The 13,319-nt window shown below is 42.6% G+C and overlaps 1 protein-coding gene across 2 annotated transcripts in view; it reads right to left on the bottom strand.

Annotated features, from left to right (window-relative positions):
• Window positions 1-10,289: 10,289 nt before the first annotated feature.
• Window positions 10,290-13,319, bottom strand: part of cfdp1 (craniofacial development protein 1) — a 41,929-nt gene continuing 38,899 nt past the window's right edge. For both annotated transcript variants that reach the window (XM_053427758.1, XM_053427759.1), the window contains exon 7: window positions 10,290-10,586. In XM_053427758.1, the coding sequence (XP_053283733.1) occupies window positions 10,496-10,586 (91 nt within the window). In that variant the 3' untranslated portion in view covers window positions 10,290-10,495. The remainder of the gene's footprint in view (window positions 10,587-13,319) is intronic.

Here is a 13,319-nt window from a genome sequence, read left to right as displayed (position 1 = left end):
CTGTGTTCTTCACTCCCCTTCCTCATTCACCCTTGACATACAAACTCATCAGCCAATGAGAGCCTATCATGCCAGATAACTCTCCAGCCATTGGTCTAGAACTGTCACTTGCCCCACCCCGACTGGTTCACTGAACCTATGGAAATCCCAATACTTATTGACATGGTGTAGTTAGCTGAACATAAGTCATAACAAACATGTGCAGTCAAACAGAACATAAACCTAACTACCAGTCCGTTACAATATTATCTGAGGTCTAGCTAAAACGTTAATGTCTTCCTTCTCCTGAGGAGAGACGCTGTATAAATCGAATGCTTGCACCATGTCATTGCTCAGTGCCCGTGAAATGTCCGCGATGTAGCCTAACCTGAACCAAGTAACTCGACTTCGCACTACGTTACCCATGATTCATCGCACACACACATGCACACCAAACAAGCAACGTATTCCAAGTGTTTTCTTCTTTGGCCAGTGTCTCGGCTCCGAGCCGTAGTCTGGAGCTCGGCTCACGGGTTATCTTGGCTCGCTGTCTGGCCGCTCCGTGAAGAAGGAGGAGGAGATGTTTCTTTACTTGGAATGCGGACACTTTATTTCTCGGATATACAGCAGGAGCAACACTCGCATCACCTCTAGGTGCTCTGTCACTTCTCGTTATAAACACACTTTTAGGGTCTCTTCCCACAATACCCAGGTGCACTACGTCACACACTACAAACTTTCCTTAAAGGGGCAGGCCACACCTGCAACACAACAGCTCTGGTCTCTTACAAAAATTGCTCACTTTCCACCTTAAACTATGAAATGAACTGAACTATGAACTAATTCAGAATTTAAATGGTGAACTATGAACGTGAACTATTCATATTTACTTGTGTGAACTGAACTTTGAACTAGTTCATGAGAGGTGTGAACTTGCACAACACTGGATAGGTCTCTCTAGACACCAATCCATCCAATTGTGATGTATACTCACCATTTGAGTTTCTCAGCTCTTTACAGATAGTTTTTCTGAAATGAGCACAGTCTTTTGCAAAAAACAGATATGAGGTGTGACTCCGGGTACAAACATTTCATTAGCCAACATTGTGTCGAGGTAGCCAGAAATCCTGGAGTCTTTAATTGTATGCATTGTTTTGGAGTAAAAAAAGTTGGTCTCATCTCTCTCTCTCTCTCACACACACACACACACACACACACACACACACACACACACACACACACACACACACACACACACACACACACACACACACACACACACACACACACACACACACACACACACACACACACACACACACGTTTGTTCAGCTAATCAGATCGCGTTTCCGTCCTGCTGCTGCCTTCATACAGTGCCTTGCATAAGTATTCACCCCCTTTGGACTTTTCTACATTTTGTCATGGTATAACCACAGATTAAAATTTATTTCATCGTGAGTTTATGTAATGGACCAACACAAAATAGTGCATCATTTGGAAGTGGGGGGAAATATTACATGGATTTCACAATTATTTACAAATAAAAATCTGAAAAGTGTTGAGTGCATATGTATTCACCCCCTTTACTGTGAAACCCCTAACAAAGATCTGGTGCGACCAATTGCATTCACAAGTCACATTTGCAAGTCACATAATTAGTAAATAGGGTCCACCTGTCTGCAATTTAATCTCAGTATAAATACACCTGTTCTGTGACGGACTCAGAGTTTGTTGGAGATCATTACTGAACAAACAGCATCATGAAGACCAAGGAGCTCACCAAACAGGTCAGGGATAAAGTTGTGGAGAAATATGAAGCAGGGTTAGGTTTGTCGTGGCAATTTCTACAATCCCACCTTTAGCAAGGAGGAAACGAGACACAATTATCTTACAGTATTGTCACACATTTAATGCTCGAGCATGGTACATACAACAGAGTTGAGTTTGTCATATGCACACAGACAGATAACAGTGGTTGGTATTTATACATTTGGCTAACCCCACCCATTCAGGAGGGGGGGTGTTAAACAGTTGATGACACGGGAAAAGCAGCACTTCGAACATCTTCAAGCTCCTCCTAGAGAGGAACAAACTCATCGATCAGCCTCTTTGATATAAAGGAAGTAGGTGACCGATAACGTGTCCCCTGCTCTCAGACCCCTGGAGTGAATCCCCCGTGCTGTAAGGTCTTTGTTAGGTGAATCAGCATGGGTGAGAAAATCATTATAACATCAGTTGGTCGAGCAACATCCTGAATTCTCAAGGATACGTTTGCTCACAGTTGTAGACATCAAAGTACTTCCTCACATCAACCATTTGCCTGAATAGTAAATTACTCTCAAACTGTGTCCGGGCTAATTAGATTACTGTGTCTGGACTAATTAGATTACTGTGTCTGGAGTAATCAGGCCAACACTTATGCAGTACAACAGGAAACGGCAACATCAAAGATACATTTGTTAGAGATTTAATGATGATCAATCAAAGTATACATAAACATGATTATATTATGGTCACATGTTACATTTCCCTTACAGGTTATAAAAAAATATCCAGAGCTTTGAACATCTCTCTGAGCACCATAAAATCCATCATAAGAAAATGGAAAGAATATGGCACAACCGCAAACCTACCAAGAGGAGGCCATCCACCCAAACTGAAGAGTCGGACAAGGAGAAAATTAATCAGAGAAGCAACCAGGAGGCCCATGGTTACTCTGGAGGAGTTGCAGAGATCCACAGCTGAGGTGGGAGAATCTGTCCACAGGACAACTATTAGTCGTCTACTCCACAAATCTGGCCTTTATGGAAGAGTTGCAAGAAGAAAGCCATTGTTGAAAGGGATCCATAAAAAATCCCGTTTGGAGTTTGCCAGAAGCCATGTGGGAGACACAGCAAACATGTGGAAGAAGGTGCTCTGGTCAGATGAGACCAAAATTGAACTTTTTGGCCTCAATGCAAAACGCTATGTGTGGCGAAAACCCAACACTGCCCATCACCCTGAGCACACCATCCCAACAGTGGAACATGGTGGTGGTAGCATCATGCTGTGGGGATGCTTCTCTTCAGCAGGTACAGGGAAACTGGTCAGAATAGAGGGAAAGATGGATGGAGCCAAATACAGGGAAATCCTTGAAGAAAATCTGATGCAGTCTGCAAAAGACTTGAGACTGGGGCGGAGGTTCATCTTCCAGCAGGACAATGACCCTAAACATACAGCCAGAGCTACAAAGGAATGGTTTGGATTAAAGAATGTTAATGTCTTAAAATGGCCCAGTCAAAGCCCAGACCTCAATCCAATAGAGAATCTATGGCAAGACTTGAAGATTGCGGTTCACAGACGGTCTCCATCCAATCTGACTGAGCTTCATCTTTTTTGCCAAGAAGAATGGACAAACCTTTCCATCTCTAGATGTGCAAAGCTGGTAGAGACATACCCCAAAAGACTTGCAGCTGTAATTGCAGCGAAAGGGGGTTCTACCAAGTATTGACACAGGGGGGTGAATACTTATGCACCCAACAGATGTCAACTTTTTTGTTCTCATTATTGTTTGTGTCACAATAAAATGTATTTTGCACCTCCAAAGTACTATGCATGTTTTGTTGATCAAACGGGAAAAAGTTTATTTAAGTCTATTTGAATTCCAGTTAGTAACAGTACATAATGGGAAAAAGTCCAAGGGGGGTGAATACTTATGCAAGGCACTGTATATGCAGAAACTCAAGCGTGAGAGACCGGTGACTTGGACCATTCAGCGGTGGACCGATCAGTCAGACTCGGCTCTTCAGGACTGCTTCAGCACAACGGAGTGGTGCGTGTTCCAGGATTATGACATCAACACGTACACAGACGCGGTCATCTGCTACATCAGCAAATGCATCAATGACGTCGTACCCAGGATTACAGTAAAAACATTTCCAAACCAGAAGCCCTAGATAAATGGTGACGTCCATGCTAAACTCAAAGCACGGACTGCTGCCTTCATCGCGGGGGATCTGGATGAATACAAGAAATCCAGGTATGCGCTTGGGAGTGCTATTAGCAGTGCTAAGAGACTCTACAGGGACAAAGTGGAATCCCAATACTAGGAACATGTGGGCCGGACTGAGAACCATCACAGACTACAAAGCCAAGACCAGTAGTGCTGATGTAGTGTCTGCATCTCTCCTAGAGGATCTGAACACTTTTTATGCACGCTTTGAGAGTAACTCCCCGGCTGCGGAGATCGAAGAGGCCCAGGAGGACCACTGCCCCCCCCCCCCGTCATATCCAGGGCAGACGTGTGGAAATCTCTCAACCGGATCAACACACGCAAGGCACCTGGGCCTGATGGGATCCCCGGCCAAGCTCTCAAGGTGTGTGCAGATCAGCTGGCAGATGTGTTCACAGACATCTTCAACCTGTCACTGCTCCAGTCTGTAATCCCCGCATGTTTTAAGAAGACCATCATTGTCCCTGTTCCCAAAAAAACAAAAATCCTTTTTGCCTGAAGCCTGAACGACTACCGCCCAGTAGCACTCACTTCCATCATCATGAAGTGCTTTGAGCGGCTGGTCCAACCATTCATCACCTCCTCCCTCCCCGACTCTCTGGACCCTCTTCAGTTTGCCTACAGGTCAAATAGGTCGACTGCAGATGCCATCTCCCTCACCCTCCACACTGCCCTCTCCCACCTGGACCAGAGGGACACGTATGTGAGAATGCTGTTCATCGACTACAGTTCAGCATTCAACACCATCGTGCCCCTGAAGCTCGTCATCAAGCTCAGAGACCTTGGGCTCAACATCGTCCTCCGTGAGTGGATACTGAACTTCCTGACGGGCAGACCACAGGCGGTGCAGATCGGCAGCACCACATCCTCCACCCTCACTCTCAACACCGGTGCCCCCCAGGGCTGCATGCTCAGTCCTCTTATTTACTCCCAGTTCACGCATGACTGCGTGGCCACCCACAGCTCCAACACCATCGTTAAGTTTGCTGATGACACCACTGTCATAGGCCTGATCACCGGCGACGATGAGAAGGCCTACAGAGAGGAGGTCAGAGCCCTGACATCTTAGTGCCAGGACAACAACCTCCATCTCAACGTCAGCAAAACGAAAGAGCTGATCGTGCACCACCAGGCTCAGAGACAGTTTCATCCCCCAGGCCATAAGACTTTTAAACTCCTCTCCGCGACATATTTGCACTATTGTTGTTTTATTTTCTCCTCAGCTGTAAATCTTGAATCTTGAATATCGCGATGACGATTTGAATTGCGATAAATATACATAAACAGTACCTGGCTAAGGATATAGGGACCACGGTTAGCTCCACAGCCGGGAGAAGGCGCACAGCCCGGGCACAGCGCCACCAAGTCCGGGGCAGACACCAGGGAGCAATGCACAGCTCCACTGAGTCCACCTATAGTGTTAATATAGAGTCTTTTCAAACATGTGTGAACTGTGAAAAGTTATTTATTTACAGTTTTAGGGCTCTGATTGGACAAATATATTTACATGCAGAGCATCATACATATGTACATCTTCTGTAGCTTCCAAAGGTTCATTGGTAATGTTGGTGAATAGCGCAGGACTTATGGTGACACCCAGTTTCTTTCTGGTATATGAGGGCCCACACAAACACATCCACTCGAGATTTGGCCTTTGCATTTACAGCTTTATTAGGGCCCGAGCACCGAAATCGGTGAGAGGACCTATTGAAATTGAAATGATTCTTATTAGGGCCCGAGCACCGAAATCGGTGAGAGGACCTATTGAAATTGAAATGATTATTATTATTCCTATTATTATTATTTTGCTGTGTCGTTAATGAATTGGCTTTTTGAGGGTTTTACCATGCTCAAAAAGTTGTAAAAGTTTGCAGTAAGTTAGAAAGTCGTGAAAATTTACGTATTCTGGGGTATTTGGAAATGGGCGTGGCAAAATGGCTCAACAGCGCCACCAACGGAGAGCCCCTCATTTACGGAGATGCACCTCATTTAGCATTCACTGATCCTCACGAAATTGAAGACAGTTGTGTATCATCACCAGATGTACAAAAAAGCCTCTTGGAGCATTATGAAAAACGCAACAGGAAGCCCGCCATTTTTGATTTAGTGACTATTTTGGTCATATTCCATAATTTTTTACTTTAATGCACTTCTCGTAGAGCTTTCATCAGATCAACTTAAAATTTAGACGACTGTCATCACAACAAAATGAAGATCTAAAGTTATCAAAGAAAAAACTTTTCGCCACACCGTCTGACTGTGGCGGGGCGTCAAAGTGTGACGAAACGCCATCAAAACACGAGCTTCTATATCTCAGACATATTTGGTCCCATGGACTCCAAACTACACATGTAAGACAAGAGTCGCGACCTGAAGACAAAAACATAAAAATCTTGACTTAAAATGACAGCGCCCCCTGGTGGCAGCAGGAAATGTCTTGTTTTTGGTACATGTTCTATTTTTATGTACTTCTCGGAGACCTTTCATCAGATCAACAAAAAATTTAGATGAGTGTCATCACAACAATATGGAGATAAAAAGTTATCAAAGAAACAACTTTCTGACACACCATCTGACCGTGGCGTGGCGGCAAAGTGTGATGAACGCCATGAAAACACAAGCTTCTATATCTTAGACATATTTGGTCCCATTTGGTCCAATCGACTCCAAACTACACATATAAGACAAGAGTCGCGAACGGAAGACATCTACCTAGAAATCATGACTTAAAAGGACAGCGCCCCCTGGGGGCAGCAGGAAATGTGTTGTTTTTGTTAGTATTACAATTTGACTCACTTCTCGTAGGGCCTTCATCAAATCAACGTAAAAATTTGATGCATGTGTACAAAACAAGATGAAGATCTAAAGTTATCAAAATTTAAACTTTTCATCAATCTGTGTGACCGTGGTGAGGCTTATAAATTTGATAAACAAAATGAAAACACCATGTCTGTAGTTCATGGTCCTACACTGCTCTCTAGTGACTTAATATTGAATTTCACCTGCAGCGCCAATATTAAGGCACCAGAGGGCATCCTAAGACCATAGTTTGATCAAGGCTCAAATTGTGACTCCTGACAGACCCATTTTGTCCCCTCTTCCCCCAATTTAAATCTGTCTGGAGCCGCACAACATATTTGATAACACAGGTTATAAAGTTATATATATACATATATATATATATATAGATATACAATATATATAAAAACTATAGTTTGTTGCATTTATTAAATAATAGAACGACAATATAAAAAACTGTTGACATTTAACTGCTATTTTTACCTGTTACAAAATAGGAAAACACCAAACTCTCATGAATTGGAGAACAAAATACATGTGTGGGCCTAGTTTGGATTAAACTAAACACAGAACTCAGCTTTTTTTCCTCATCTCCAGCTTGGTACTTTTCAGCAGATGCTGTGAGCTTGCTCTGGAAATATCTTTCAACGTTACATTTCTTATTGTTTGCTAATTCCTCGCCACATATCATACATGTAAGACAGCATCGGTGGCAGTGAAAGCAAATGAATCTGTCCACGCAGAATTAAACTCTATTTTCCTCCAACACTTTTCTTTTCTGGGATTTATCCATGATTAGTTTACCGAGGCCGGGGGTCGGAACTATAGATTAGCGACCTGCAGGGAAGAGCGCTGGGACGTAATAGGATGTGACGCATATTTTAGTTGCTGAAATATTAAAACAAAGCGTGAGAGCAGGTCAGACTGGAGGCCGACACAGAAACTGCAGATCGGTACAAACCACCTGCAGCTTCTGCTCTGATCAAGAAGCTTAGGCGATGATCTCTGATCAGCTGAGACCAGAGAAACTCGTTGTTTTCACTGTTTCCACTGTTGAGAAGCAGCCGGTCAGTCACTGAGAGGCTGCTCCACGTGAACGAGCTCCGATCTCACTGTGTCTCTCTGAGCGAGTGAGCTCAGGGCGGGGGGCGGAGCCCCGGATCTGTGTGTGTGTCCACTATCTGGGAGCGCGCACCCACACACACACATTCACCCGCTCCTGGTATTTCATGATGGCCTGATACGATGATTATTTAAAAAATGAACGTGAATGCTACATTCACTCACGTTCATCATGTGAAAGAACTGATTCGTTAAGTTCACCATTCGAGAACAATATGCGCAACATGCACTGTACAGGGAGCCACTGCAGAGGGGCTGAAGAGCTGCATGCGGCTCCGTAGCCTATGTTACATCTATTGACAACATTAGGACTCACCATCACGAACGATGCCATATGATGAATATGAGCGCAACAACACTGCTGTAATACATCACTGCTTAAAACACTGCATTTATTGAACGATTGAAAAAAATCACATGATACATCTTGTCACACAAATTCAGCTTTAAAAGTTACTGTCATTTGTCTATTGCAGACGAAAATTAGCTGCCTGCAAATGAAACTGATTGCCCCCAACCACTTGGAACAAGGAACAGATGCCAACAAGAGCATGATTTAGTAGAAGTCATCAAGTTATCAAAAAAAAAATCAACATTTTGTCACACCGTCTGACGATGGCGTGGAGTCAAAGTCTGATCACACGCCATCAAAACACGAGCCTCTGTATCTTGGACATATTTGGTCCCATCGACTCCAAACTAGACATGTAAGACAAGGGTCGCGACCTGATGACATCTACAAAGACACCAAGACTTAAAATCATAGCGCCACCTGCTGGCTACAGGAAGTGAAGCGTTTATTCTTGCTGCAGAGCTTAAAATGCACGCAAGGCAGAGACGTGCGCTTGGTCATCGATCGCTCTCTCTCTTCCCCGACCGCAACAGACTTGAAATTGCCTGTGCTCGGGCCCGTTAGTGCTACAACGTAGCCCTAGTTATTATTATTTCGCGGAGCGCAATGAATTGGCTTTTTGAGGCCTTTAACATGCTCAAAAAGTTGTAAAAGTTTGCAGTTGGTTAGAAAGTCGTGAAAATTTACGTATTCTGGGGTATTTGGAAATGGGCGTGGCAAAATGGCTCAACAGCGCCACCAATGGAGCTTCCCCTCATTTACGGAGAAGCACCTCATTTAGCATTCACTGATCCTCACGATTTTGAAGACAGTTGTGTATCATGACCAGACGCACAAAAAAGCCACTCGGAGCATTATGAAAAACGCAACAGGAAGCCAGCAATTTAGGATTTAGTGGCCATTTTGGGAATATTCCATGTTTTTTTCTATGATACACTTGTAGCAGAGCTTTCATCAGATCAACTTACAATTTAGACGAGTGTCCTCACAACAAAATGGAGATCTAAAGTTATCAAAGAAACAACTTTTTGACAGACCGTCTGACTGTGGCGTGGCATCAAAGTGTGACAAAACGCCATCAAAACACGAGCTTCTATATCTCAGACATATTTGGTAAAATGGACTCCAAACTACACATGTAAGACAAGAGTCGCGACCTGAAGACAACAACACAAACATCTTGACTTAAAATGACAGCGCCCCCTGGTGGCAGCAGGAAATGTCTTGTTTTTGGCACATGTACTATTTTTATGTACTTCTCGGAGAGCTTTCATCAGATCAACAAAAAATGTAGATGAGTGTCATCACAACAATATGGAGATAAAAAGTTATCAAAGAAACCACTTTCTGAAACACCGTCTGACCGTGGCGTGGCGGCAAAGTGTGATGAACGCCATGAAAACACAAGCTTCTATATCTTAGACATATTTGGTCCCATCGACTCCAAACTAGACATGTAAGACAAGAGTTGCGACCTGATGACATCTACAAAGACACCATGACTTAAAATCATAGCGCCACCTGCTGGCTACAGGAAGTGAAGCGTTTATTCTTGCTGCAGAGCTTAAAACGCACGCAAGGCAGAGACGTGCGCTTGGTCATCGATCGCTCTCTCTTTCTGACCGCAACAGACTTGAAATTGCCTGTGCTCGGGCCCGTTAGTGCTACAACGTAGCCCTACTTTAGATTATGTTAGTAACATTTAACTCTTTAAGAAAACTACAGATGGAAAACAAATATTTCCAGAGCCAGTTGCTCTAACTTTTACACGATTCAAATTTAAGTCTAACTCCTTTTTATTTCTATTTTGATATTTTTTGTTGTAATCTGTAAATTGAGTCTGTCTTTACCATTGTCTGAATGCTTGTGTTTCTTGGCCTGACTTTCAGAGTTATTTAGATACAAAAATTTAAGTGGTGAGTACATGTTACAATAACAAATAAAATTAATGTACAAAATAAAAAACAAAAGTTGTAATAACAGAAAATTATTACAACTTTGTCATCAGCTCCATGAACAGACAAGAATGACCTCACAATTCAAAAATGTTCTTAGATTAGATTTATTAATCTATTAGATTTGAATTATTAAACAATTAGATTTGAAAATCTAATTGGTTCTCACAATGATGGAAGGACAGAACACTCAACCCGACCATTACACAAACTACACCTATTAATATCCATGTTCTGAAATAGACCCAAGCTACAGTACCAGTCTGGGGCAGCTTTACTGAGGAAACGGCAACTCTATCATTGTTTCATGTTGCTCAGTCGTACTGCTTTTTCTAACTCAAACTGGCGATGGTCGACCCGCTCCAAGAAGTTCTTCCGCTCCACAAACCTAAAACACACAGATAAAAAGTAGAACATTAGATTGACTTTAATCATTTCAACTACAGACACACACACTGAAAAGAAATATCAGCTGGAAGGAACTCTGGGGAATGGAAGCAAGCAGGATTAGTTTCCTGCTTTCAGCAACCTATGACTTCTTTCCCTCACTCAAAAACCTACAGGAGTGGCTGAACGAAGATCTATCCTGCACACCATGCTCAACTCCACCTACCCCAGGGTACATCCTCACTGGTTGTAAAATAAGTCTCTCACAAGGTAGATATACATGGAGACAAATGCCTTGCAACAACAATAGAAATAAAGATAACTTTACCAATGCCTTGCCGTTCAAAACTTCAACTTCGGCCGCCTCCATACTGTATATATGTATATATTGTGAAGACTGCTCCTCCTTCCTGTCAGTTTGTCATGTGGGGGTCGTGGTGGGAGGCACTGGAGCAACTGTGGGCACCTGGGCCCGCTGTCCACAGTCTATAAAGTGGGGCCTTGTCTGCCACAACCGGTTGTTTATTATGCTGCCTTAATTGTCTTCAGTTGCATTATTACCTTTTGGTTTACATGCAGAACTCACAAATCATGTTCACACACACGCACGCACGCACGCACATGCACACACACAACCACTGATTCTACAGACGGCTCACACTCCACTTGTTTTTTACGTTTTGTAATGTTATCCAAAGTTGGCTTGATGAATATATAGTTAACATTTAACAGCTGTGTCTACCGTTTTGTCATGGCATTAAGAGCCAGATTGTGATGGGGGCTCATTCTTACAACGTTTTGTTTTGCCGTTAAATATTTGTCGGTATTAGTTTGTCTTGATTGACAACCATCTCCTGCCCTCAATTGGCACTAATACCCTCCCAACAACAGAGATCTCAGAAACGGCTGAGAATCCTGCCCATTACTTAGACAGTTTCTCTCTGATCACCCGTGATCAGTTTACCAAAAATAATCTCAGGTTCTAAACCAACAACCTGTATCTTAGATCCCATTCCTACAAAATTACTTAAAGAAATTCTGCCCCTAATTGATAGTTCGTTACTTAACATTATCAATCTGTCATTATCGTCAGGTTATGTACCACAGTCTTTTAAAATAGCTGTCATCAAACCCCTACTCAAAAAACCCACTCTAGACCCAGAGGTTTTAGCCAATTACAGGCCAATATCTAATCTCCCCTTCATGTCTAAAATCTTAGAAAAAGTTGTAGCCATCAGCTGTGTGAGTTTCTCCAGGAAAATAATATATATGAAGACTTTCAGTCGGGTTTAGAGCCAATCATAGTACAGAGACAGCCTTGGCAAAAGTCACTAATGACCTTTTAATAGCCTCAGATCAGGGACTTGTGTCTGTCCTCGTTCTGTTAGATCTCAGTGCAGCATTCGACACAATTGACCATCACATTTTATTACAAAGACTCAAACAGTTAATTAACATTAATGGAACCGCCCTTAACTGGTTTAAATCATATTTTTCAGATCGCTCCCAATTCGTGCAAATTAATGATTCATCTGTGCGCACCAAAGTTAACCATGGTGTTCCACAGGGCTCTGTGCTCGGCCCAATTTTATTCTCATTATATATGCTTCCACTAGGAAACATTATCAGGACACACTCTGTAAATTTCCACTGCTATGCGGATGACACCCAGTTATATTTGTCAATAAAACCTGAACAAAGTAATCAATTAACTAAACTTCGAACATGTCTCAAGGACATAAAAACCTGGATGACCCGCAATTTTCTCTTATTAAACTCAGACAAAACAGAGGTTATAATACTTGGCCCCAAACACCTTAGAGATACATTATCTAATGATATACAGTGCCTTGCATAAGTATTCACCCCCTTTGGACTTTTCTACATTTTGTCATGGTATAACCACAGATTAAAATTTATTTCATCGTGAGTTTATGTAATGGACCAACACAAAATAGTGCATCATTTGGAAGTGGGGGGAAATATTACATGGATTTCACAATTATTTACAAATAAAAATCTGAAAAGTGTTGAGTGCATATGTATTCACCCCCTTTACTGTGAAACCCCTAACAAAGATCTGGTGCGACCAATTGCATTCACAAGTCACATTTGCAAGTCACATAATTAGTAAATAGGGTCCACCTGTCTGCAATTTAATCTCAGTATAAATACACCTGTTCTGTGACGGACTCAGAGTTTGTTGGAGATCATAACTGAACAAACAGCATCATGAAGACCAAGGAGCTCGCCAAACAGGTCAGGGATAAAGTTGTGGAGAAATATGAAGCAGGGTTAGGTTATAAAAAAATATCCAGAGCTTTGAACATCTCTCTGAGCACCATAAAATCCATCATAAGAAAATGGAAAGAATATGGCACAACCGCAAACCTACCAAGAGGAGGCCATCCACCCAAACTGAAGAGTCGGACAAGGAGAAAATTAATCAGAGAAGCAACCAGGAGGCCCATGGTTACTCTGGAGGAGTTGCAGAGATCCACAGCTGAGGTGGGAGAATCTGTCCACAGGACAACTATTAGTCGTCTACTCCACAAATCTGGCCTTTATGGAAGAGTTGCAAGAAGAAAGCCATTGTTGAAAGGGATCCATAAAAAATCCCGTTTGGAGTTTGCCAGAAGCCATGTGGGAGACACAGCAAACATGTGGAAGAAGGTGCTCTGGTCAGATGAGACCAAAATTTAACTTTTTGGCCTCAATGCAAAACGCTATGTGT

This window comes from Pleuronectes platessa, chromosome 7 (assembly GCF_947347685.1).
Source record: "Pleuronectes platessa chromosome 7, fPlePla1.1, whole genome shotgun sequence".
Classification (NCBI taxonomy): Eukaryota; Metazoa; Chordata; class Actinopteri; order Pleuronectiformes; family Pleuronectidae; genus Pleuronectes; species Pleuronectes platessa.
This window is presented reverse-complemented; position numbering and strand designations above follow the sequence as displayed.